The sequence below is a fragment of the Porites lutea genome, chromosome 7 (genome assembly GCF_958299795.1).
Source record: "Porites lutea chromosome 7, jaPorLute2.1, whole genome shotgun sequence".
NCBI lineage: Eukaryota > Metazoa > Cnidaria > Anthozoa > Scleractinia > Poritidae > Porites > Porites lutea.
The window spans coordinates 4,315,667-4,341,105 of record NC_133207.1 but is presented as its reverse complement, the minus strand read 5'-3'; the positions used below and the strand labels follow the sequence as shown (position 1 = coordinate 4,341,105).

The 25,439-nt window shown below is 37.8% G+C and overlaps 3 protein-coding genes across 3 annotated transcripts; 2 read left to right on the top strand and 1 right to left on the bottom strand.

Moving 5' to 3' along the window:
- Positions 1–34: 34 nt before the first annotated feature.
- LOC140942664 (cyclin-dependent kinase 2-interacting protein-like) lies at positions 35–3,466 on the top strand. Its single transcript, XM_073391611.1, has 4 exons — positions 35–311; positions 1,044–1,161; positions 1,579–1,714; positions 2,600–3,466. Exons 1-4 carry the CDS (start codon positions 70–72, stop codon positions 2,794–2,796), a joined length of 693 nt encoding a protein of 230 aa, XP_073247712.1. The 5' UTR covers positions 35–69; the 3' UTR covers positions 2,797–3,466.
- On the bottom strand, positions 2,350–14,473 carry LOC140942663 (actin-related protein 10-like). The gene is made up of 13 exons (XM_073391609.1): positions 14,323–14,473; positions 13,347–13,419; positions 12,245–12,339; positions 11,458–11,566; positions 10,628–10,735; positions 9,724–9,791; positions 9,176–9,252; positions 8,864–8,899; positions 8,338–8,464; positions 6,929–7,010; positions 6,634–6,710; positions 5,213–5,337; positions 2,350–4,075 (listed from the first exon to the last, which is right to left on the bottom strand). Exons 1-13 carry the CDS (start codon positions 14,397–14,399, stop codon positions 3,732–3,734), a joined length of 1,398 nt encoding a protein of 465 aa, XP_073247710.1. The 5' UTR covers positions 14,400–14,473; the 3' UTR covers positions 2,350–3,731.
- Positions 14,474–14,598: 125 nt separating this feature from the next.
- On the top strand, positions 14,599–24,365 carry LOC140942791 (ribokinase-like). Its single transcript, XM_073391791.1, has 8 exons — positions 14,599–14,700; positions 14,789–14,921; positions 17,644–17,707; positions 18,738–18,800; positions 19,805–19,969; positions 20,960–21,051; positions 22,404–22,592; positions 23,430–24,365. The coding sequence occupies exons 1-8, from the start codon at positions 14,636–14,638 to the stop codon at positions 23,640–23,642; spliced, it is 984 nt and encodes a 327-aa protein (XP_073247892.1). The 5' UTR covers positions 14,599–14,635; the 3' UTR covers positions 23,643–24,365.
- The last annotated feature ends 1,074 nt before the right edge of the window (positions 24,366–25,439 follow it).

Sequence of the window (25,439 nt, the reverse complement as noted above, 5' to 3'; positions counted from 1 at the left end):
ACTAAGCAACACGAATTCAAACCCAGTCCACCATCTTCCCGCTCACGTCCAATATGGTTATAGCTCAATATGGCGTCTCCTTCACCGAAAAAAGGCAAATCTCCTAAAACAACTAAAACACCTTCTAAAAAGGGAGCTACATCTCAATCAACGTCCCCGAAGGCATCTCCCAGCAAGACTTACTCAGAGATTCCCAAAAGAGTAAGAGACTGTTGTGCAAGTTGGCACGATGTCGTACTTAAATGGTCAAAACTGAACGAGTTGGGAACCACAGTGGCTAACAAATTGGTGAATTTTCGTCTTCAAAAAGAGTAAGTTTGAGGCTGTGATAGTCAGATTTTTTCTCAAGTTTTTCCTGTTCCTCCAGTGGACTACAGTGTATAAACAGACTAGTTAAAAATAGCAAAGTACAAAACATTTTAGACTAAAAGTAAAATTACAAGTGTTATTGGTAGGGATAGTTTTCAGAGCATTTCACGAAATAATTAACCTTTTTTACCTTCAAGTCTTACAGTCCGTAGTCTGCATTTGCTTGACTGTCGGACTGTGAAGGGTTTTGTTTCGGGGCAGGGGCGATGGTCGCGGGGTGGGAAAAGGAAGGAGAGCTTGCAACTACGTCTCTGGAATTTGAATATCTGCATAAAAAAGTTGATGCGATTTGCTGATTGGTAGAGATGACATTTAGAATGATGTCATTACTCTTGGCACGTGTTTTTCAATGTTTGTTCACATTGTGCTCGTTTGTGCTTTGCACTGATTGGTGGACATATGAGACTTTTCATGCGCAGGTTCTGGTTTCAGTACTGAAGGTTCCCACCGCACACGCACTCCGTGAATTGAGCCATAGGCTCAAATTCCAGCTGCAGTTTGAGAAAAATGAGCTTGCCCTCATTCTCCCTCTCTTCAGAGAGGATCAAAAAGCAGACTCTGGATATGGTGGATATCGAGCCTAGTTAAGCTAGTTCTTCCATGACCACTATGTGGCATCTCTTTTGTTCTGTGCACAGTCTCTGTTAAAATACCCGTTGTATCTCCATGTACAGATATAATTCTGGTGAGGACGCCACTAATGTTGTTGTCTCCAATGATCAAGACTCTATAAAAATTCAAGAAGAAATTTCAAAGGCATCCGAAGAACTTTCCAGAATATATGGGTCTTTGGTATGGATAAAAATATTGTTGCTGTATTACCAAATATAATAGCAATATAGGGAACATTGATAGGGTAATGGGGTTGTATGTAGCCTGTGAACAGGCTTTCTGTTTGGAGACAGGGTGAGAGCCTGTAAACAAACATTTGGGACCGTCTTTTTCTTGTTTGGGCCTTCCATTATTGTTCTTTCATCTCACATGCACTCTCCATCTATCGTGACTCGAAAGAAAAAAGGACACTGCTCGAAGTGTATCTTTCAGCTGAAGAAATCATATTTTTTTGTAACAGATTTGGCAAGGTACACAAGCACAATGATTGTTTCTAATAGCCTGAGGATTAACGTTTCTTTAAGATGGACTTTATATAAACACAGGTTGTACTGTTCGTCTTTCAATGCCCGTTTTGTTGTATTACTTTTTTCTTAGGCTGATTTACTCACAAAAATGGAGTCTTTGGTACAGACCTTCAGTGCGATAAAAAGCTTGCAGATGTCAAAACAAAATGGACATGTTTCCTCTGACAAAAGTCAAATATTCAGCACGTGGACAATTGAGCAATTCTGTGAGTATTTCCTCTCCCTTTTTGGCTTCACCTCAAATTTTCGAATCTAGACGACTCCATCCCAGTGAACCACTTTAAAACAGTCCAGGTTTTAAATGAATGCATAGCTCAAAAACAACTTGACTAAAAAAAGAATCAGGGCTTGTTCCAGAACAAGCAGCTTGTACATTTGCTTGCTTGGGACCATTGTTTTCTTGATGTAGTTAATTATTTCGTGAAAAGATGCAGATAAGGCCCGGTTCAGACCCTGCTCCACTCATGCCGAACCTTACTGATGAATTAAGTACCGCAAAAGAGCGATGTCTGAATCAATTTGGTATGGCAGTTTTAGTTTGGTACAGTAAAAGTGTTAAGTTTGACAGAGTCTGTCAAACTTTTGTCCAACTTAACTTGGGCACGACACCCAGTGCGCCGTCTGAATCAGATGTCGCGCTAGTGTCTCTCCAAAGTCAAACTTATTCAAGTAGGTTTGGCAGATGAAAAGTACGTCGTCTGAACCAGGCCGAAGCTTGGAAAGTTAGTTGCCCGGCAAGAAAATCTACTAGTCCCAGACTACAGGACAGGAATCTACCAGTCCTGGGCCGAGGTTGTTCAAAGCTGGGTTAAGATAACCCAGTGTTAGCATGAGATTTGAATTCAGATTCGAAAGCTTAAAAAGCCTTTCAGTTTTAATTCTCTTTGTCTACAAGTTGATGATTGGAAGCTCTAAAAATAACAGAGAAAATTATCCGAGAAAATGGTTTTGAACATAAGAAAAAGAGACCCAGGTTAAGCACTAATTGGCCTTCGAACAACCGGGCCCTGGAGTACAGGACAGGACTCTTTTGAGCCGTGTCAGAAATGGCTAATTATGTTGATGTGATGATACTGTGTTTTTTTTTCCAGCTGACACATCACAAAGACTTTTTGATTCATACTGTAATGAACTCTCACTTAAAGAGAAGCTGGTACCTGAGATTACTCACTGTAGAAACAGAGATAAACTGATGGTGTACCTCTCATTATGGCTACACGAACCACTGATCCAAGATGATAACAACATACTTTTAGAGAGCATGTTAATAGAAGCAGAGCTCAGATAGCAAGACATACTATATTTAATGCTTTTAATGCAGTAAAGAAATTTAAAACTATAATACTTAAATGAAAGCGTGGACAATATTATTATTTGGAAGTAGTCAAACTAGCCTGAGAAAACAGCTTACATTTCTCAACAACACCACTGGTCTCCCCGCAAAATGATGTCGGGGAAATGAGTGTAAAAACTCTATACTGATGAAGCGTCCCTACCCAGATCTGGCTAATGCTTCTGATGGGTTGAAGCAAATTTCCTTAGCGACACAAGTCCCAATCAGAGGTGCTACCCAGATCTGGGTAGTGAAACATCATTAGTATGTAATTTTTGTGCTCATTCCTCACACATCATTTCGCGGGAAACCAGTGGTGGGGTCTCGAAATGTGGGCTGTTTTCTCAGGCTATCCTAAAAGCTATTTTTATAAATTTATTAAGTCTGCATACCAGCACTCATGAGCTTTATCCATGGAAAGTCGAAAATAACCTGATTTTTTTTACTTTCTCATTTAAGTCCCAACAAAGTTTATATCTATCTAGAGAGAAATTTATTGACTTGTCCATAGCATTTTATAGTTACAACAATTATGCTACATCTACATTCCATAATAACCACTGTCATTAAATTTACATATACATGTATAATGTACAGACAGGATTCATAGAACCAAAATAATTATTTTATACATAAAAAGGTTTGACACTGGCTTTACTTACAAAGTAAAAATGCTTTCTAATGTAAACATCAGTGTGTTGTTTCTCTTTGCATTTTAGGGACCAGCTGCTTTAAGTAGCAATTAAATAATTAAATAATTTACATCATCAGAACCTGATGAATATGAAGAATTTTTCAGTACTGAAATAAGCTCTTTTGAAACTGTTTATCAAAACCAGGGTCAACCTTTTCATGAATTTTGTAATTTGATATCACAATAGCCATTATTTCTATTCTTTCTGGCCTTCCTTTTCATTTTCCTTAATACTTGGAGAAGTTCCTGAGGAAGGTGACCCCGAAGACCTCTGAAGTAAACCTGTCCCCAAAGGGCTGCGGCTGCCTCCACTAAGAAGCCTACTCGATAACGAGCTGCTTATGCTACTCAGAGTGCTGGTAATGCCACTAGTTTGACGACGAGACAGCACAGGTCTTTCAAGTCGCTCATCTAAAATAGGGATGTTGTCCATGGCTTGAACTTCACAGGAAGCCCAATCTGGAATCTTTTGCTCCTGTGCATATCTCTCTTTAGTTACGGATCGGTCTGCTAGGACCTCAAGAGCACCAAATATTGCACCTGCAGAAAGAAAATTAACTGTTATTGCAGAGGCCTAATTTTCCAATCTCACACCTCTAGTCCTTGTCCTGTACTGCAAAGGCCCAACTGCTGGTCAAGGGGAACAAACACGCTGGGTACGCGGGTGCCTAATTTTACCTCCTGGCCTCCGTTGTTCAAAAGTTAGATAGCCCTAACCAGTGGCTAAGTAGTACGAAAAACCAATTGCGTTATCCATTGGATAGTGATTTATCCAGTGGATAGTGCTATCCACCTTTTGAACAACTGGAGCCTGGAAGTTTAAAAATGAAGTGACGATACCACTAAGACCCTTTTCTCAGTTCAGATTAATATGTTGTTAGGTGGGGACAAGAAGCCATTAACCTTTTCTCCCTGGGGTATCCCCAGGAAAGGGAAACTGTTCCATTACCTTTAAAAATTATCAAAATCCCCTTGGCTTACCTTCCCTCCCCGGCCTTTATTGCCACATTTTAAAGAAACCACCAAAACCCCAAAAGATATGTTATACATTGAAAGAACATGTACAACTCTCTTTCATAAGAACAGGGGATGTTTCCCAGTGGTGTGGTCTACCTCTATAACACTACCACCTTTTCACCGATACCATAAGTACAGTGTAGGGTGGGTTATTATAGTTAACTCGTAAATTGACTAATAGTTGCAGCCAGGAGTGCTGACCTTACCGCAAGGCTGTCACAAAGATTCTAAATTGCAGGGTTTTATGCAATTAGAAGGCGGGGAATATCCATTAGGTATTAATTTCCTTTGGTTTGCTATGGAAGTAGCTGGGGGTCATGCTTATAGCAGCCAGGGAGCATGCCCCTGCCCATAGTGACAGCCCTGCTACTGGAAATGTATAAGGACACGAACCGTTGTACTCTCATCCACAACACCATTTGCATTAATTCACCTTCTTAGGGCTTGTTTACACGGAGGTGGGGGACCACAGGTAGGTGAGGTGACATTTGGCGGGTCACCCAAGCTATCATGTAAACGTGATCAAATTAAAATGAGAGATTATATGGACCGGCGGGTTACCCCACCTAAGCGGGTTACCTCACCTACCTGGGGTCCCCCACCTCCATGTAAACAGGCCCTAAATTTTATTAATGTTTGAAAATCATTCAAATTATTCACCTCCAAGCCATGAAGTACAGTTGGCACTGATGGGCGTCTGGTGCATTTTTATTGTTTTCATAAACAAATTCTCTTTGTACCGAGGGGACTGAAGTAAACAGTAGATTTCTTGCATGAGACGATGCCTGTGAAAATAACCAGGTGAACCAGTTTAGAGCTACAGTTAAACCGTGCTTTACGGACACCCGCTTAACCCTTTGAGTCCCAATAGTGACCAACATCAATTTTCTCCTAACTATATCCATATGTTGCCAAGAGAAATGGTTATGAGAGTTAATAAAATGATCACTAAAGAGAAAATGCTTTGATCTGTTAACAAACTCTCTCAACTAATTCTTTAAAGAAATGTATGAAGATCAGTAGGGAGAATTTATATGTGGACATTGGGGCTTAAAGGGTTACATAATATGGACAGTTTGCTTTGTCCCTGGGGTAAGAAGGCCCTTACATTGTCCCTAAATTCAACCCACTTAATATGGATGCCCCTTTATTAATACGGAAACTTTCTATGGCCTCCTCAGTGTCCGTATTAACAGGATTTGACTGTACATTGTTGATTGTGTTAATAAATCTACTGATTTAGGGGGTTTAGGAACACTGCAAATTTCCCTGAGCTGAACAGATCCTACAAACAACTGGCCTCATGTGACAATAATAATTCTAAAATAAGTGTAAGTTGATAAAGTAAGTTTACCCTAGAAGAAGATTTGTTAAGCACTTTGCATTTTGGTGCACTACATCTTATGCAGTCCTGGTTGGTATACCACATGATCATTTTTATTTAAATGCATATTTCTGACTTCAAAGCTGATGAATCAAAATCCCAATGCAAGGGGTTTAACAATAAACCCTTTCACAGTTATTTTCAAGTTTTGATAATTATAGGGACCAATTTTATCATTAGGGGATATAAAAAAAACTTGCCTATAACTTATAAACTTGCCTAGTTTGAAAGTGATATATTTGTCTTTTGAATCGTGCAAAGATACATGTTTGCAAAATCACAAAAATTTACATAACTTTGTATGGTGCTCCCACCACATACACACGTCACCACACATCTGTAAAATTTAGCCACCTTGAGTGTGACAAATGTATATGAAATAAATTGTATAGGCTTCTTATGCAATCGCATAAACTGCATTTACAACTGCGAGGATCATTCTTCATTTGATTAGCTACTTTGTCGAGTTAGTATATCTTCATTATTTGTCAAAATATCACTCTCGGACTCGGCACCTCTACTAGTTTTAAGGTGCTCTTGGTAGCAGTGTTGACAGATTTTTGCCAACTGGTCCATGCCAAAGGTTGAAAAAAAAGTGGAAGGATCCATCTTTCCCTGTATAATTATGAATATTAAGAATAATAATTTATTAAATTAATTTTATAAATGGATTAAGGCAGGGATATATTTTACTCACTTGAAACCTGGCGTCATTACAGTTCCACCAATAAGAACTATGTTTTCTGCGAGTGGTTTTCTTGTATCAATAGGACACTATAAAAGGTAAGAAAAAAACGGAAAAACAGTAAATTACCATTACAGTTTATTTTGGCAAATTAAAATAATTTCAATCTCCCCACACAAGAAAAAATTACTAATTACATTGTTCTATGTGGGTATATTAAATTGTGGAGGAAAATGTCATTTTCTTTTCTAAAACCTCTTGGCAAACTATCCCAGCAGCATTGACAAGATTGGAAAGTACATTGTACCTTTAGTAAGGAATCTAACAAACAGGTTGCAAGGGATTTTTCTTCTTCATCACCATCAAAAAGGATGTCAAATGTCTGTTCTCTGAAAAAATAAGTAAGCAAAAAGGTAAGCTGCCAATCATATTTAGGAATAATGGGTGCAGAGGTTCAATTTTACCCCTGTGCAGTCATTGTACTTTGTGCAAACGCCTTTTACTTTTAAAATGCATAACAATGAGCCAAAGGTGTCCCCAGCCGCTTTAATATTAACCCAGAGTTAAGCCAAATTTAAAGTTTTCAGGGTTTGCAAATTTTATTGATGAGTGGAGTCACTGTGACTCCTGCTTCACAAATTCTGGAGTCATTTTGGAATATTTGGAGTCAAGTATCACAACGAAAAAAGCCATTTTCAGACTTTCCAGCACGTGGTCATGGCATGTATACACTATCGTGAGGGATACACAAAGTAGCTGTGGCAGTCCGCTGACCTGGAAAGCTCAAATCCATGGTGGCGGTCTTCGAGTAAACTTTGATTGTAATTTACCCTCTTCCTGTTTTGTCCTGCAGTATAATTCTTTAATTTTGATGATTTAATTAAGGTTTACAACGTTTACAATTAACGTAAATTGTATTTGTTGCGAAAAAGATAAGGACAAAACTGTGTTTGTTACCGAAAATTTCTGGAGTCGAAGTGGCTCCCTGTTTGTTACCGAAAATTTCTGGAGTCGAAGTGACTCCCTCCGTAACCTCAGTGGAGTCATCTGAACAATTTTGGCGTAAAATACGCCAAATTTGGCGTATTTGCAAACCCTGAGTTTTCATATTTGGAAATGCATAAAAATCTACAGCTTATAAAAGATTTTAGCCTTAACTCTGCGACTCAGTTAACACACAGGGTTCAAAAAAATCTTAGCTCTCACATTTTGTTTGCTGGGGGCCTTCTTCTTGCTCATCTTAGTTACTGCGCTTTTCAAAAACAAGCAAATTCTGAAGTTCAAAAGCCACCTGACATTTGCATTTTCCACTGCCGTCAATCATCTTAGCAGACCTCTTAGGAGACAGAACTTTACTTTATTGGGTTCAAAAGGTCATGGTTGGGGATTTGTGATTGGTGGATTTCAATTCGTTTTGTGTGTTTCTGTGTTTCAAAGTTCATTGCTTGTGATCATAATTTTGATTGACAGCAGCAAAAACGAAATTGTGAAGACAGCTTCTGAACTTTAGAGTTTGTGAGTTTGTGAAAGGCGTGGTAATGATTTTGTTAGAGGATGACTTGCCTGTACCCTTGCCCCATTGTTAAGTAAGCTTTAAAAGTTAATTGCCCAGCAAGAGACTCTACTTGTCCTGGACTACCGGACAAGACTTTTTTCGAGCCCTAACACAAAGTGGCACTCTAAAATTAACCAACAAGATAACTTTCCTTTTTTTACCTGATTTGACCTTCAATCCTAAGTATCCTACCCCCATCTAGTGGATAGTCAACTTTTGGAACCAAAGAAGCTGGGCGTGGCTCTCCTTCAGGGCCACTAAACTTTGGCGCCACAAAGCAAGTACGCACTGAAAACAGTAAAATAATGTAAAATAATGGCAGCGTTCCAGTATGTCAGTAGTTTGGGCAAATTTTAATTCTCCTCAGCATAAGAGTTAATGAACTAGCTGCTGTGCATGTGTTTAGATTGCTGATTGTACAGGGCTGTCACTAAGATTTCAAGTGCCGGGTAAACACAACAAGTAGGCATGGAATCAAACAGCTAGGGGTTTCTTTTGGTTCAACTTTTCTTCCATTTTCCAATGAAAGAAGCCTGGGGCCACGTTCATGATAGCTTGGGAAAATCCCCGGCCCCTGGCTCTTAATGACAGCCCTGTTTCACACTATTCAAATCCTTTTAATAGCACTCCATAAAAGATGTTTCGGTTTCAATTGTGATAAATTAAATGAAAGTTAAATAATCTCACCTTTTATGTCTTCTAAAGTTTCATTTCCAAGAGAGTCTGCAAAAAATTTAAAACAGTAAAGATCAGAAGTGTGGTATTTTGTCTACAGATCTGCATCAAACAAATCAACGTTTCTTCTGCATATTCAGTGTCTTAAAAATTTCTGAATTAACACAATTACTATTGTACAGTGGTTAACTTAATTTTTTTTTCCTTGCGCTAAACTTAAATAATGTTCTCATGTCCAACTTGATGCCTAGCTTTTAAACCTTACTTAGCACCATTAAATGTTCTATCAGAAGGTCAACACTTCAACAACAGCTTTGCACTCACTCACTACTGATGACAAAGGTTTTACTCCTGTTTCTATTTGAACAAGGCTTCTTTCCATGAGCTGCTCTTCTAGATGCCTGACAAATAAGCATAGTGAACCATTAATCTTTGTTCTACTATTATGTGATTATCCACATCACACAATAAAATGCTATCAATGGGTATCTTAGTTGGTTTCATTACTGTGCTTTTCAATAACACGTAAATTCTAAATTTAAAAGCCAGCTTACTTTTCTGTTTTTTGCTGGTGTCAATCATTTTATTGCAATCACAAGCAATGAACTTTGAAAGACAGAAACATACAGAGCAGATTGAAATCCACCAATCACAAATCAGAAACCAAGACCTTTCGAACTTGTTCAAAAAAACATAATTATGTTTCCTAAGAGGTCTGCTAAGATGATTGATGGCAGTGGAAAACGCAAACATTAGTTGGGTTTTGAACTTCAGAATTGAGTGTTTTAGAAAAGAGCAGTATTAACAGAATGATTTAATTCTTGCTAAACATTAAAAACCACTCACATACTGTCCTGGATTAATAATCTTACTTGTGAATAGCTTTCGATCCAAGGGGAATGGTTTGCACAGCTTTCAGAATAGCAGTACCCTCAAAGACGTAATACCAACAGCAGCAGAGTGTTAAGAAAACAATAATCAGAAGTACATGTAAAGGTAATAATAGGCAGATCTGACCGTGCTCAAGACATGCACTTCTCAAAGCTCAGAAGTATTACTGTACCGGGTAGAAGCATTATGAAAGCTAGTAGATGACATTCTTTAGGGAATTTATCAATTTTGTGTATGCCTCAATTTTTTTTATTTTCTGTTCTTTATTGTGAATGGTCTTGAAACAACAAACATTCCATGATGTCAATGACTTCATGGATGATTTTATTGTAATACGTACTAGCCTGTTCCATGGATAGTTGGGAGCAGCATAAATTAAAAAGGGGCGCGAAAAAATGAAAACGGGGGAGGGGGAGAGAGAAGAGGGAACCTCACTGCTCACCCCAACCTCCCCACTACTTTTCCTTGCTATCTTTACTTTGTGCTAACTACCTGAATGCCTGTAACAGGCTATTGTAATACATGTATACTCCTGTGAAGATGGGCTTAATTTATCAAACTATGGCTAAAATATTGTGTTCTCTGTAGCCTGTTCCAGGCATTCAGAAGGAGTGGCAGAAGCGAAAAATTAGTTGGGCGTGGGTGAAAACTTGACGAGGGAAAAAATAGGGCGGCAAAGGTCTCCCCTCGTTTTTTTCCCTTGTGTTTCTTTTTGCGCTCGCTGCATACGATTTAACTCGCTCCCCACCATCTGAACGCCTGGAACAGGCTATATTCTCTGACTTCCGATGGTCAAAACTATGGTTAAAAGATGTGCTTGCAGTATGTATGGTGTATTGCTACCATATTGATGACACCGTCTATTCGTCTATCATAAAAGGATATTGGTAAGACTACGGTCTCTGTAAAGCCACAGTCCATAATAAGACCTGATGGTACACCAAGGGTGAACAGAGCTAACAGATGATGAGGTGCAAACAAAACCGAAGGTACCTGGTGAATGGACAGAAAAAGCACAGACTATAAACTAGGGCTTCAAAATTAACCAATAAAGTCCTCAAATATATATTGCACATTTTTTATCTGTACTGTTTTGTTCAAAGCTACATGTACAACAATAATGACAGTATTTATTATCATTTATTTATTCAGCAAAACATTTTCTCTATTTTTTTCTATAAAGTTTTCTTTAAGAATTTTTCTCAAAAGATGCTAGTATTTTTTTTTTAAGAGGACATAATATGCTCTGTTTGCCCAAACCATCGACCACTTCTTATGGTATCAATTCCTTTAGTTACTTGGCAGCAACATCTTGGAATTCTCTCCCTGACCATTACCGCACTATTTCTGATTTTACTTCTTTTCGACGACTGATATCTACTGGGAACAATAATTTACTTAAAAGGGCAGGAACTGCAAACCTTTCTACATCATGATAATTTGCAAGTTAGTTGTCTAGGTAGTTAGTTATCTTTTTTGCTATATAGAATTAACTTTTTATTATAATTATTTATTAATGTAGTTGGCTCGAAGATATTAGCACTTGAGTGCTACACTGTAAATTCGAGGGTAAATAAAGTTTATTGATTGATTGATTGATTGATTGCAAGCTACTCATAGAATTAAATAATTTGTGTACATTAATTTTTTAGCATAAAATTAATGCACACAGCCTTGTTTTCCGTAAGTTTCATTGAAGGATTAACCATGTTCACCTCAAAGTGCTTGAAAAGAACTTTGGCGATAGCATTTCTCCAAAGTGTTGAGCAGAGGACAGACTCACAGATAATAACCCTTCTGTCCCGAGGGTTGACAAGAAGGTATCTAAAGAGAGAATGAGAAAAAAAATTAAGCACAGAAATCATTTGATGGGAATTGAATGAAAAATCACTTAATAAATAGCCAATACACTTACACTGTACATGAATTTGTTTCATATTATTATTAATACACGTATCTTATAATTCAGTTTATTTATAAGAAATCAAAGGCTGAAAATTGGAAGGCTGATGACAGCTCTGATGATGCTCAATGGGGAGCAAGGGATAATGCAATGGTCAGAGCACTCGCCTCCCACCAATGTGGCCCAGGTTCAAATCCTGGCGTCGACACCATATGTTGGGTGAGCTTGTTGTTGGCTCTCTTCTTTGCTCCGAGAAGTTTTTCTCTGGGTACCCTGGTTTTCCCCTCTCCTCAAAAAACCAACATTTCCAAATTCCAATTCGACCAGGAATCAGGTAGACAAAGAACCACTTTGTGGATGTGCTACCTCCAAAATCATTATTTATTTATTTATTTATTTATTTATTTTTAATTGAAAAAATATTAATTAATAGTTTTATTTTCTGTTATCATTGTCATACATTATTTAAGCAGCAATTATGGACTGATTTCCTGGACAAAACAATAACATTCAGTCATGCATCAGCTACTGTTTGGAATTGAAGTGCCTAGTCTGGGGCATTGACTGAAGGCAACTGTCAGGCTACAATAGTAACTTACCGAAAATATATCTGATGGAGAAAGTCTCTTAAGACTGCATACAATTCATCAGGGTTTCTGTCTTGTTCATTGGTCACAACACTAACTGTCTCTGTCTAAATTTAAGACACAAGTCAGTTTATTAAGAGGTGAATTTTGATACACGAACACACCAGAAAAATATCTAACTGGTCACCTCTAACTTTTAAATCTGTTGAAAAGATAGCTTCAGAGGTACCAATAAAAAGAGCTCTATTCTGCAGACTCTTACAAGATATGAAAAAATATGTGAAGTGTACTGTACGAAGATGGCAGTACATTGACATACTCATACCAAGCTCTCTCAATAATACTAACAAGTAGTCTGTACTCCTGAGTTATATTGGCTGAGTATTATCATAACTGCAATGAGCAAGGAACTTTAGGCTGATCTTAGAGATTATATGGAATCAAATCAACTTCTCGATGATTGCAGCGATCATAGAAGTCATAGACCTTGCTCCCAGGGTTCTCTCCTACTTGCTGGACGAGTAGGAGACAATCCTGAGAATGAGGTTGAGTAGTCCTTGCAACAACAGTCACTGAGAAAGACAAACTTCAGTTTTTGACCACTTCAGGGTACAAATCCACATATCAGCACATAAGAAGAGTCAGGAAAAAGCATTTGGCTAAGGTACAGCCACACCCCATTAATATGGACACTAAGGGGGCCATAGAAAGCATTCACACTAATGGAGTGTCCGTATTAAGTGGGTTGAATTTAGAGAAAATGTAATTCTAAGGGCTTTCTTTGCCCAAGGACAAAGCAAACTGTCTGTAATAATGAGGTGTCCGTATTAAGCGGCTGTCCGTAAACGGGGTTTGACTGTGTTTTGCATGTTTCAATAACTGTTACCAGAAAATACCACAACTGGGACAGCACAAAATACTAAGCAAACACCAAAAAATGTATTCCACGAGAGCAAGAAAACACAAAGTATCACCCAAGGAAAAATACCTATCATAAAATGCATTGAACATATTTTAATAATAACCATTGACTACTTCTGGATATGTATCTAACTTTAGCATCCTAACCATTTGAAATTGGCCGCATACTGGTTGTGTTTCTATGGAAACTCACCTGTCCATTTATGGTATGTGTGAGCACACTGCGGATGATGTGACGGGGACTTGTCTCAGAGGCAAAACCACATCTGAATAAAAGAGAGGCAACAAAGTTTACATGTGGTGTACGAAAATGACAGGCACATATAAAAATGATGTAAAATAAAAACAAACTACAAAGCAACCTTGATATATAATGAACCCTATAAAACAAGTCCTAGGCAAAACAAAGAATATTCTTTGCCCCAGAAAAAGTAAAGTATATGAAAACAATTTGATATAAAGTAACAAATCCTTGTAAAAGCAAATGCATTTGGTCAGTCCCTTGACCCATTGTTGTATCAAGGTTCCACTGTATATAGAACAATAGAATAGGAGTGTCTGGGTTTTATGGAAACTGTTGTTGGTAACTATTGTTCTGTGGCATAGTTACTATGCAGTGCTTTGAATCTCTTGACTGGTGTCATTTAGTGATCACATTATTCACAACACCAATACACTGCCCATGGAATGCAAAAAGGGCAAACAAATATTAACACATACGTACGCTACATGTTTTTGCACTTATCTTTATAATTAACAATCACTGAATAAAGCTAAGTACGACATAAAGCTAAGAATGCAGATCAAAGTTGCTGTCAGCCTCAGTTGATGACACCCTAGTCGAATTGAGATCTGCATAATTATTCTGCCCGTCATACTAAGCCCAATTTAATAAATTTTTTGTTACTCAATCAAAATATGTCCAAACTTATAGGGAATTTATCAAGGGGATTTAATCCGATCAAAAATGAAAAAAATATTTTGCAATATTTTAGTGATTGATTTTGGCCCATTTTGCAATGTTTTACTGTTCTAAATGTTTAGAGGGAAACCACTCCCAGGAATGAATTCTCTACCCAAAATACTGTACAGTAAACTTCTGGTTTGATTCCTTGAAACCTTGAACACTTCACTGAACTGGAACCTTTGCGATATCAGAACCATCTTACTTTGTGTAGGCTGCTCCGATGTCGATAACAACGGCAAGTTTCTCACTCCCAAGTCCAATAACGTCAAATAAAGGCATTATTTTCTATTCATTTCATCGAAAAAGTAGAAAATAAACCTTCACAGTATCAGCGACCCCCAGCAAAACAAGGCAATTCGTGCGACCACAAACAATAAGTCAGCGGATTAAAAAGCAGTAGTATGGTCATGTACGATGAACGAAATATAGTGATAACCTTGTTCCCTCTCCCGTTTCCCGTGAATCTCTTATGTGACTTGTGCAGTTTCCGGTTAGTGGCTTCCTTCAAAATCAAAATGGCGGGAGAACGTGGAAAATTCGATGTCGTTGTTGTCGGATCCTGCATGACTGACCTCGTGAGGTTGGCATAAGCAACGAGACAAACATATCCCTTTATTTTGATGTGAAACCTTTCTGTCTAAAGATGTTGTTTTTCTTCACATCTCCAGCTATGTTCCACGTCTCCCCAGAGCGGGTGAAACCATTCATGGAACGAAATTCTCAATGGGATTTGGTGGCAAAGGGGCTAACCAGTGCGTAATGGCTGCAAGACTTGGGGCTAAAACCGCTATGGTTGCGAAAGTAAGTAAGCTTGTCAAGGACAGCGAGGTATTTGTTTGTTCCAGAACAGTCGAGGTAGTAGCATGTGGAAGACTGCAGGAGGTGTGAATTAAACACAGTAACTTTGCCGGGTGACTCGAACGTCTAAATTAAGCTTAAATCTGCCATAATATTGTGCTTAGTATCGCTGATATCGGTTTTTTTATAGTGATTTTGTTTTCCTCGAAAAAAAAGGGGTCTGAAGATATAATCACTTTATTTTATTGAACATTAAAAAAAAAATTGGAAGCTTAAGGGTTTTTGACCTTAAAATCAGTTATGTATTAAAGCTTATACTAGACCGAACAATATGAAACGGTCCACATACTTCAACAGGAAAAAGAAATTGTAAAGCTCATTGTCAATGTTGACACGGATGTGGTTCTTTGTAGAAAAAGAATGGACTAAAAAAATTAAATGCGGCAAGCGTAAACATATTTCATTCTTGGTTTCATTTTGCCGTCGATTGCAAATCTGATAAAATTTTACTTTTGTGGAAATTTAATTGAGCGAATTAACTTCTTATGTGAACAATTTCAATGTTTGCTTCTTCACTTGTGTCCAGACACTGAAGTGATCTTCAAATATTGAGGTTCAAGTTTAGCAAAATTGTGAGAAAATCGGATTCTCATTTTCGGTTTGTAGCATTTTGCATAAACTTATGCTGAACAAAGTAAATCTCTTTATCACAAAGATTCCTTTTTAAACGCTTTTGTTTTCTAATAAAGCTGTTCAGGTTATTGCCATTTAGATTTAAATATTTCCCAAAGGTGCTGTTAATTTTTAAATCTGTTTTAATTAATTTATTCAAATGCTAATTTCTGTTTTTGAAAACAGCTGTTATTTGGGTATACCTTGATACAGATGTAAAATGCGTTGTACATTTTCTATACACAAATTTCATGTTCAACATATTAACAGTCATGACTTTGTTCTTTTGTGGAGTGCCATGAAATAGGCAATATAGTTAACAGTTAAAAGGCAATGAAACATTTCTTCCCTTCAGAGACAGGTTTTTATTTGAGTCAGTAAAATTATAGATAATGATGTCTGATTACATTAATGTAAATTTCCTTAGATGTTGTTGTGGTTCAGTTGGTCATTGCAAGTCAATTTCCCACGTTTGTTTTATATCTAGAATTGACCACTGTTCAAACCACGAGTGGCACAAGCTCAAAATGCATTATTTTTTATAGTGGGTCAATCTAGCCTGCGCAACAGATGGCATTTAACTCTGGTAAGTCCATCTGCAAAACAGAGCTGAAATCTTTGTTCTGGGTCCCCACCTGTGTATCAGAATTTGAGTACGCGCCATGATTGGCCAGTTAACCAACTGCCTCGCTTAAGTGGAAGGTTGGTGCCTGGGATACCTAGGGGCTTCCACTGTGACCAGCCAACTCCTGGATAGCATACTGCCCCCATGGCTGGCAAATACCCTCAATCCAGCCATGAGCCCCCATTCCAAGTACCCGTCACACTGATGAAACAGTGAAAGGAAGAAAAATAAGGGATGGGAGGGGGGGAAGATGCTAAATGAACCACTCCACAGACCACTGCACAAATGCTCAGCTTGCAGTTCCTAGCAATTTACATACCTACCACGCACCATGTGAGCCTGCACTTATGGGATTGACTGCTGGATGCCCGCTAAGCTCGTGGACCGCTTGACTGCCAAGCTCGTGGTGGTTAACTTAGTTAAATTACATTTAACCAAATTTAAAAAAGCCTTTGTGGATTTGTCAGCCAGGTTGAAAGGAAATTCAAAAAGCACTTCCTCTTATTTGTTGAGACTGTATTGGGCCTAGAACAAGGATCTCATGGGTGCTGCTTTGCAGATCGCTACAAGCCAGGGTTTGAAAAATTCTGTGATGCAGGCTAGGGTCAGTCAAGCAGTAGTTCAATATAAGGATTAATAATAATTATGGGAAAAGTCGACATGGTTATGTAACTCAATTTAAATGAGTAGTGAATTAAACATTTCCTCCTTCGTGGTTTTTTTGGTCCATTTTTGGTCATTTAAGTAGTTTTTTATTTAATTGTGGAATATCTGAACAAAATGCTGATTGTAAAACTACTAATTGACCAGGAAATTACACATTTGCTGGCCTACATTGCATGCATTTTCTTTTCTTCAGGTGTGCAACTGTTTTTCTTGTATAACTTCCTTGTTGAATTTAAGTTGACATGAGTATTAATTTCCTTGCATTGCATTTTACACATGATCCACACCTTATTTGCATCGCAGGAACATCTACCTATCCTGGACAATCTGACTGGACTCTTTTCAATCCCTGATTGAGTCTGGGGAAAAAAGGGTTTTAAATTTGTCAAGCTTATCTACAGTGTAAATACCATTATTCAACTTTATTCAACGGGTTATAAAGTTTGCCTGAGAAAATAGCTTACATTTTATGATGCAACAAATGGTTTCCGTGTGAAATTACATCTGAGAATTGTGCACAGAAATTCCATACTGATGATGCTTCATTACTACGTGGGTATTGCTTCTGATTGGCTGAAACAAATGTCCCCATGTGGCACGACCAATCAGAAACTCTACTCAGATCTAGGTAGTCACGCATCATCAGTATGGAATTCCTGTGGTCATGTCTCAGACATCATTTCATAGGGAAACCAATGGTGGCATCACAAAATGTTGGTTGTTTTCTCAGACTATAAAAATGGCAGTAATTATATCTTTTAGGTAGGTAATGATTCCTTTGGAGAGCGATACATTGAAAATTTTAAACAAAATGGAGTTAATACAGGTATGAGCTACATTGTACAGTTGAGCCTTTCTACTGATTTATACAGTTGTTATTTTTATTGCCGATGATAAAAATGGGACATTTCTTAACACCATTTAATCTGAAGTTGGGCACTGTCATCTCCATAAATCTCATGGCCTTCTGTAGTTTGGTGTGGGTGGGGGAGGGGGTTGTATTGGATTTAGGGGATTGGTGCTCCTGTCAAAACGTCTGGGGACAAGTGTTCAAACTGTGCAGCCTGTACTGATATCCTAGAGAACTTTATAACACAGTTGTTAATATAAGTCTAATCTTTCACTGTTGAGTGTTTAATGCCATATTAGTTGATTCAACAACAACAAAGCTAAAATGGTATGACCATTTTTTTGACAATGAGCACTCTCTGCCACAATCAAGCTATTCAAGGTGGGAAGTGCATGCAAATATAGTTCAGATCAAAGCTTATGGCAAGTTTACAGCAGTGTTCATTGAATAAAAACTTTACTTAGCTGAGAGAGGGCAGTGCTTAAGCAGTGCATGGTGGCCCCTGGCGCTGAGCTTTTCCTTCTGGACAACTAGAAAATCTTAGAGTCAGTTATTTAAACGAAGTCTAACTTAGGCTGCCGTTTAAGAAGTTATTGGACCTCCAGGTCTTCTTCTTAAGGGGTTAATTTAAGAAAGTAAGTGCTTTTCCAGACTGCACTATATTTTTTATTCAAATTGTTCATGAAAAATGGTCTTTAGATAAAAACGTTGGGCAAACTGAAAATGGCTTAGAATGAAGTTTTGTTTAACACCAGCTAAACTCTGTTTAAATAATTGGTCCTTAGTGTTTTCATAGACATCATATGCTGGGCACACCAGATTTCACAGGTTCATAACACTGGGCTTCCTTCAATTCTTGTTAGAGTGCATCCTTGTGAAAAACTTGTAAAAACTGCATGAAAGCCAAATGAAACCAAGTAAATACAAGTTGAATCAGCTGATTTGCTTATTTTCAACATTTTTAATTTTGGATGAGCTTGGTTGAATAATGGTTGATGTTTTGTAGATCATGTGAGCGTAACATCTGAGGCATCTACAGGCGTTGCTCCAATTGCAGTCAATGCAAATGGTAACTACTGTGTAATAATAATTATTGTGATTATTTTGACTCTTTTGCAATGTACATGTGTTGAATACATTTGGTGATTCCAGGACTACAAAACCATCAAATGTGTTAAGAGTTCCCATACATTGTAAGTCTCAGTTTCTAAAGCCTATCCTTAAGGTGAAAATAGCCTAAATTTACTTGCAATTTATTGTGGACATGATGGAGACTGAGCTAGTAACTTCAATACCAAGAGTCTAGCTATTATGGGGAGGTTTGTTTCACCCAAACATCGAAACTTCATAACTGCTTGTAGAGAGTTCTGATATTGTGACTGGATGTCCTTTACTTGCATGTGAAATGTCTGTTGTTAGAAAAAAGCAGGCATGACTGAATCATCTAGACCATAGCTAATTTAAGTGGAATGGTTGGGAAACCCTTAATGTTATAGGTTTTAGTTAGCTTTTTTGGACCTGACTGTGCACAACGTTCAATAGTATTCCTATCATTTTGAAGTTATTGACCAATAGAAACATTGCATTAATTTATTCAGTCATAATCTGTGAACAGAAAACAATGGATTGGGCACGGTCAGGGAGCTTCCAACGTAAACTACAGCACCATTGTTTTCAACTTTGATGTTTGGTGGGTTTCCTAACCAGTCTCCTCTTCTTGCTCTGTCTAGACTGCTTGAGAAGTGAATTACCCTTAACGCTTTCACAGGAAAAAATAACAGATTCCCATTATTGGATATTTTAGGGTATTTATAGAATACCCATAAAAATCCCAAGAGACAAGTCCCAACCAGGGAATTCCCAACCAAGTTCCCTGGTTGTGACTTGTCTCACTCTTCCAAATTTGGGATTTTTGTGGGTATTCTTTAAATACCCTAAAATATCCAAAAATGGGAATCTGTTATTTTTTCCTGTGTTTTTGACAGAAAAAAGGAAGATTAGTTTTAGGAGGTAGAACTTAGCAGTCTCTCTAGCAACAGTGGTTGCGACTACTAATGGCATTGATTTTTACAGGAGAGAATTCTATTGTCATCGTCAGTGGAGCTAATGATATTCTGTCAGAAGATGATGTGAGAAATGCAAAGTCTGTGATATTATCGTCATCAGTTTGTGTTTGTCAGTTGGAAATAAATCCTGAAGTGACACATTATACTCTTTCCATCGCAAAGAAAGCAGGAGGTATTTTGTGTATGCTGCAAGTCGTTATAAATCACTCTTTGCATGCATGGCCAGGTTAATTACCATAAATCTTCCATTAAGCTCCACTCCCCAACTCACAACTTCCAAACTAAATTAGTTAAGCATAAATGAAACACTTATTAACAAGTAATTAAAAGCACATTAGTTCTACTTCCAGTATCATTCATATTTATTTATTTTATGTCGATTTTGGTGTTGTGTGGTTCCAAAAATTATCCATACCTCCCCCCCCTCCCTCACCCTGCCCCACCTCTCTGGAAATTCCAGTCAAGCTTCATACATTTATTTTAATAAATTTTGGGGCCTTTGAGAACCCCCCACCCCCAAGGAATTTCCAGTCCCTTCTGTGGGGAGAATATGTATATTTCCTGGAACTACACATTAACCTTTAAGCAATAAGAGTGACTAACATCAATTATTATCATTTGATGCAAATTTTTCTTCCTTTTCATTGGCAAGAGCCCATCACATGACCTGCAAATAACTGCCCACATGAATTATAATGGTCTGGTCATGCCCATTGTTGTCCAATTGTGTTTGACTGCAAATAATATCCTACTCATGAATGTGTAAATGAAACGTACCATGCTTTTCTCCTTCTTGCGATCGCTCTAGCGTGAAAATGGAAGATCGCTTCCAATCCATGAGTTTACTTGGTGATTGAATGATGAAATAGTTATTGAACTCGGTCATCACAAAATATTGTGATTCGTGAGTGTCTCGCCACTGACAACTCACGATATTTTGCTCAGTCTTAACCAATAATTGTTGATTATTTTCTCATAACAATATCAATGCATAATTAAGAGAAAAGGCTGTAAGAATTGATGAAAAGATCTTTTTAAAATTACTTAGTTCTCTTAACTAATTCTTAAGAAAATGCATGGGGACCAGTCTGATCCAGTATGTAGATAACTGGGACTTAAAGGTTTAAGAAATATAAAGCTTAACTGTTTTCTTTTTTGATAGTACAAACAATATTCAATCCTGCCCCGGCTTCATCATGGCTAGATTATTATTATTACAGACTAAGTGATGTATTTTGTGCCAATGAAAGTGAGGTAAGATTTAGTCATTAATCCTTGTGAATTTGAACCGTCCTGCTTCCCACACAATATTGTTGTGGTTTTATTCAGCACTTAGAAAAACACAATAATCATTATAAAATATTTTTCTTTGGCAGAAGTTTAATCAAGAAGTTTCACAGGGAGGGGTCACAAGGTGTCTCTGACAGGGAGGGGTCCTGGAGAAGAAACTTTTTCTTCTTTTTGTCAGAGAAGTTAATAGAGAGATTAAGCAACGACGACGGCAACAGCCACGAGAACGACAAAAAAGCAATAGGCTGTTTAGATTGGCAAAACAACAACTTTGCACATGCATCATGCTTGTTTGTACCTTTCTCCGCCGTCATTGCACGATTACAATGTGAAACTGTCTAATGTCACGTTTTGTTCAGGATGGGAAAACAAGACAACAACTTTCTTTTTCTTTTCCTGAACTGTGATACAGTCCTTTAGAATTCAAAACATTTGCCAACATTTGATGAATTGAATGAGATTGAATAAGCACAATTAAGTTAGAGGCAGTGCAAATTCACTTTTGAAGTGACGATTTTGTAGCTGTTGCCGTTGTTGTTGCTTAAACTCTCTATTGTTCTCGCAGAAGTTCTAAATTAGGAAGCAAAAATTGTCAAGAGGAATTAGTGGGAGCATTTGCTTCCTTCCAGGTACTCCAGTCTTCTCTCTCCTCAAAACCCAACATTTCCAAATTCCAATTTGATCTAGAACAGTAGACAAAGAACTAAGTTGTGGATTTATTGCCACCTGACCAAATTGTTATTTATTTATAATTTTATCTATTTTTCTTATGTTTATTTATTAACTCTTGATTTTGTTGACTAGGCCCTGTGTTGTGACCATTCTATCCAAACCTCTACAGGAGTAACTTATGACTCTAAAACAGAGATTTACTCACTTTGACTAGTCACCATACCTAAGTGGGTGCAGTGTGATATATACCATCTGATGTTTCCTCTGTTATATAGTTGCAAGCATGGCACATTGTCTAATTAACAATTATTCCTCGAGCCCAAATGGGCTCTGAGTCGATAGCCCATTCGGCCTTTGGCCTCATGGGCTATTGATTCAGAGGCCATGAGGGCTCGAGAAATAAGTGTTTTAGTAAAATCCAACTAGTTGGTCAAAAATATCGAGAATAAAAAACTTTTAGCCAGTTAAAACTAGACTTAAATCCTTTTTTGCCGCCAAAAAGCCCAAGCTTTTCGCTACTAGTTGGCTGTAACATATAGCCTAGTAGTAGCTCAACCAATCAGAATGCAGCATTGTTAATAGTCCACTTGTTGGATTTTACTAAATTAAATTATGGCTGATGGCATTGTTCCTTTCCTATTCAGGCTGAGCTATTAACAGGTTTGCCCGTGAAAACAATAGATGATGCGGAGAAGGCCGTTATCATGTTATTAGATAGAGGAGCAGGACGGGTGGTAGTTACCTTGGGCAAGAGAGGCTCTGTTATAGGGACGCAAGAAAACCCCATACCAAAACACATACCTATCACACCTGCTGATCCTGTTGATACCACAGTAAGTTTGATAATATCATATTTTTGATCTGGAGGGTACTCCTTAAAATTTAATAAGGCCTACACAGGGTGGCTCCGCTTTTTTAGGCTTCACATATATGAAAGGGTAGGGACATCTGTAATTTTGGTCTGTAAATAAGCGCAAACAGCTAACAGATGCATTTTATGACTGTGAAAAAGTGGTAAAACATTCTGGTTCTGTGATTTAATCGTAATTAAAAGACTGTGCGTTTAAAAGGGATGCAAAGTTGTAAACTATGTATGTGAAAGGAGTAACATTTGTCAATAGAAGGTATATGAAGGAGGTACCTTTTTGTTAAAAAAAAAGGTATACAAAAGGGTAAATGGTTGAACCTCAGGGCAGAGCCTTCCTGTACAAAACTTTGTTGAGTAACCCCCCAGGACTTTTGAGATTTAACTGAGGAAGACTGTAATAAACAGACCCCATTTTATTTTCTTGTGCTAATGTGCTTATTTTGCCATCAAGCTGAATTGTGGAGCAACCATGGATTATGAAGCAAGTGATCCTGAGATGCCACAACTACTTTCAACCCCTCCCCTCTTGTCCCCTTCCTGGTTGGCTCTCATGAAAATCAACATTCAATTTAAGATACTTCATTTTTTATTTTTTTTATCTGCAATAAAATCACATATTAATAGGCTTTAATGATCAAGCTTCTATAAACAGAACTAGTTGCAATGTGGCCTTATGCCATTGAGACAGTCATGAAAACTGCCACATTCTTTGCCTTTGCGACATATGAAGCTGAATATGCAAGGATTTGGGGTGCAAATTTTCCTGAGCTAAATATTATGAATAACTCTTTCCCTCTTCTAGGGTGCTGGAGATGCATTTATTGGGGCAATGGCATTTTACATGGCTAAACACTCAACACTTCCTTTTGAAGAAATTGTGCGTAGATCTGGAGAAATTGCCAGAGCGACTGTCTTAGCTCCAGGAACTCAGATTAGCTACCCCACGAGAAAAGAATTGTCACCTTCTCTCTTTAATGATTATGTTCCATCAAGGGGAAGATTCTCACCAGTGTGAATGTGAATCCACTTTAAAAATCCAGAAAGGAGAGGAATTTAAAATTATTTTTGATTGCTTATTCTTCTTGGCCCACTCAAAGATGAGCAGTTCTCAGAGTATATTGAAATTATTTTTTTAAAGGAGAGGAAACAAAAGAGCATTACAATGACGCTGGTTTGTTGATCTTTTGCTCCGGCTGAAAAGTAGGCCATGTTCACACCATCCTTGCATAGCTTTCGCGCTAGCGTGAAAATCAGACTGGAGAGGGCTTCTGTTTACACTTGAGAAGGGTGATTTACGTGTGATTTCTGTAACAGAGCAAAACTGCCCGGTGCCAATTTCGAAAGTAAAGTGTCACATATTGGATAGGTTCTGTGCCACACTCTTGTGCAGTGTGAACAGTTACTCGTCCGTTGTGGAAGTGGATAAGTAGGAGTGGGGACTGGGAACCATCGAGACGGAAGTAAATATTCAGGAGTGGGGACTGGGGTTTAGTTGACCAAACCTTCTCAGCCAACTGCTGTTCATACTATACTGTTTGGATAGTTTTTTGTGCCGGCACTAAAAGCTATTCAGCATAGTATTGACAAACAGGTATCCAAACAATTGAGAGGTGGTTGAAATCTTTGCTTAGAATTTCATTTGCACAAGTTTCTTAATGTTTGGGTGCTGTGATGATTTTAGTTCCAGAACTGATGTATATTAAGATTTAGTGTAAATAAAAAAAAATTTTGTCACAGATTTGTAACTTCTGAAAATGCAGGTTGCGTAAAATGTGCCTTTCTTTTCGCCTGGCTTACCTGTTTATCCCACTAAACCTAACACCAAAATTTAAATTCTTGTCTATTTGTTGCCCCTATGCATTTCCTAAAGAGGTAGCAGGGAAAAATTGGATAAGTATAAGTGAAATTCATCTTGTTTGATCATGTCCTTAATATTATTCTTGCAAGGACTCTGCTTAATAAATTTTACAAGAAGAAATTTGATGCTGATTAAAACTGATCAGAAACTAATTTCTCCATGTGATATCTCTTTTAATTGTCAAACATTATGTAATGAGAATATGAGAAATGATGCCACAGATAAAAGGTCTTAATATAAGGAAAGGTTTTATTGGTATCTTGGTTTGTGTATGATGGGGTATATTTATCGTTTTAATCTCATAGTAGTCACTTTGTTATTGTCTTTGACCTTCTGGTTACTTACTGCTGATATATATCATGCAATGGTATCTATAATATAATGGGTGGGTGGGACCATGCATCAGTCACTAACAACAACTACAACTAATAGTCCCACACATAGCCTGTTCCAGGCATTCAGATTGTGGAGTGCAGCAGAAAGTCACTTTCTTTTATTACTTAATTGATTTGTTATTTAGTTTGTTATTTAACGCATTACATTTTCTTTGGGTTGTTTTCCTACTCATGTACCTTGTCGGTAACTGTGCTCACATTGTGGGTGGCTTCTCCTAAAATGTTATAGAATTTAATATAGCCAAAACCAATTGCAGAATTGCACACATTTTAGGCATCCTACTGACGAACAGTTCTGACTTTTAGATTTTTTTAGACTTTTAGATATTTCGAGGAACAACAATTTGCCATCTGTCCTCTTTAAATTGGGAAAAAATAAGGAGGAAGAGGGGGAAAAGGAGAGAGGAGGGAGCTTTGCTCTCATTCCCTACCTCATCCCATTTTTTTTTTTTCCTTCTCATATCTCTTTTCACCATCTTCACAATCTGAACGCCTAGAACACTGGCTATCCCACACAGCAAATGGACACCATGGCATGATGAGGACCTGCAGTAAGGCA

What these genes read in the sequence shown, in the direction of transcription:
- LOC140942663 (XM_073391609.1), bottom strand. Translation starts at nt 14,399, where the DNA reads ATGCCTTTATTTGACGTTATTGGACTTGGGAGTGAGAAACTTGCCGTT. An exon ending in CAGAGACCGTAGTCTTACCA is followed by an intron (nt 9,792 to 10,627) that starts ATATCCTTTTAT and finishes TGTTGGTATTAC; the next exon opens with GTCTTTGAGGGTACTGCTAT. An exon ending in GTAATGACGCCAGGTTTCAA is followed by an intron (nt 5,338 to 6,633) that starts GTGAGTAAAATA and finishes TTATTTTCACAG; the next exon opens with GCATCGTCTCATGCAAGAAA.
- LOC140942791 (XM_073391791.1), top strand. Translation starts at nt 14,636, where the DNA reads ATGGCGGGAGAACGTGGAAAATTCGATGTCGTTGTTGTCGGATCCTGC. An exon ending in CATCGCAAAGAAAGCAGGAG is followed by an intron (nt 19,970 to 20,959) that starts GTATTTTGTGTA and finishes CTTTTTTGATAG; the next exon opens with TACAAACAATATTCAATCCT. An exon ending in TTTGTGCCAATGAAAGTGAG is followed by an intron (nt 21,052 to 22,403) that starts GTAAGATTTAGT and finishes TTTCCTATTCAG; the next exon opens with GCTGAGCTATTAACAGGTTT.
- LOC140942664 (XM_073391611.1), top strand. Translation starts at nt 70, where the DNA reads ATGGCGTCTCCTTCACCGAAAAAAGGCAAATCTCCTAAAACAACTAAA. An exon ending in AATTTTCGTCTTCAAAAAGA is followed by an intron (nt 312 to 1,043) that starts GTAAGTTTGAGG and finishes CTCCATGTACAG; the next exon opens with ATATAATTCTGGTGAGGACG. An exon ending in CCAGAATATATGGGTCTTTG is followed by an intron (nt 1,162 to 1,578) that starts GTATGGATAAAA and finishes CTTTTTTCTTAG; the next exon opens with GCTGATTTACTCACAAAAAT.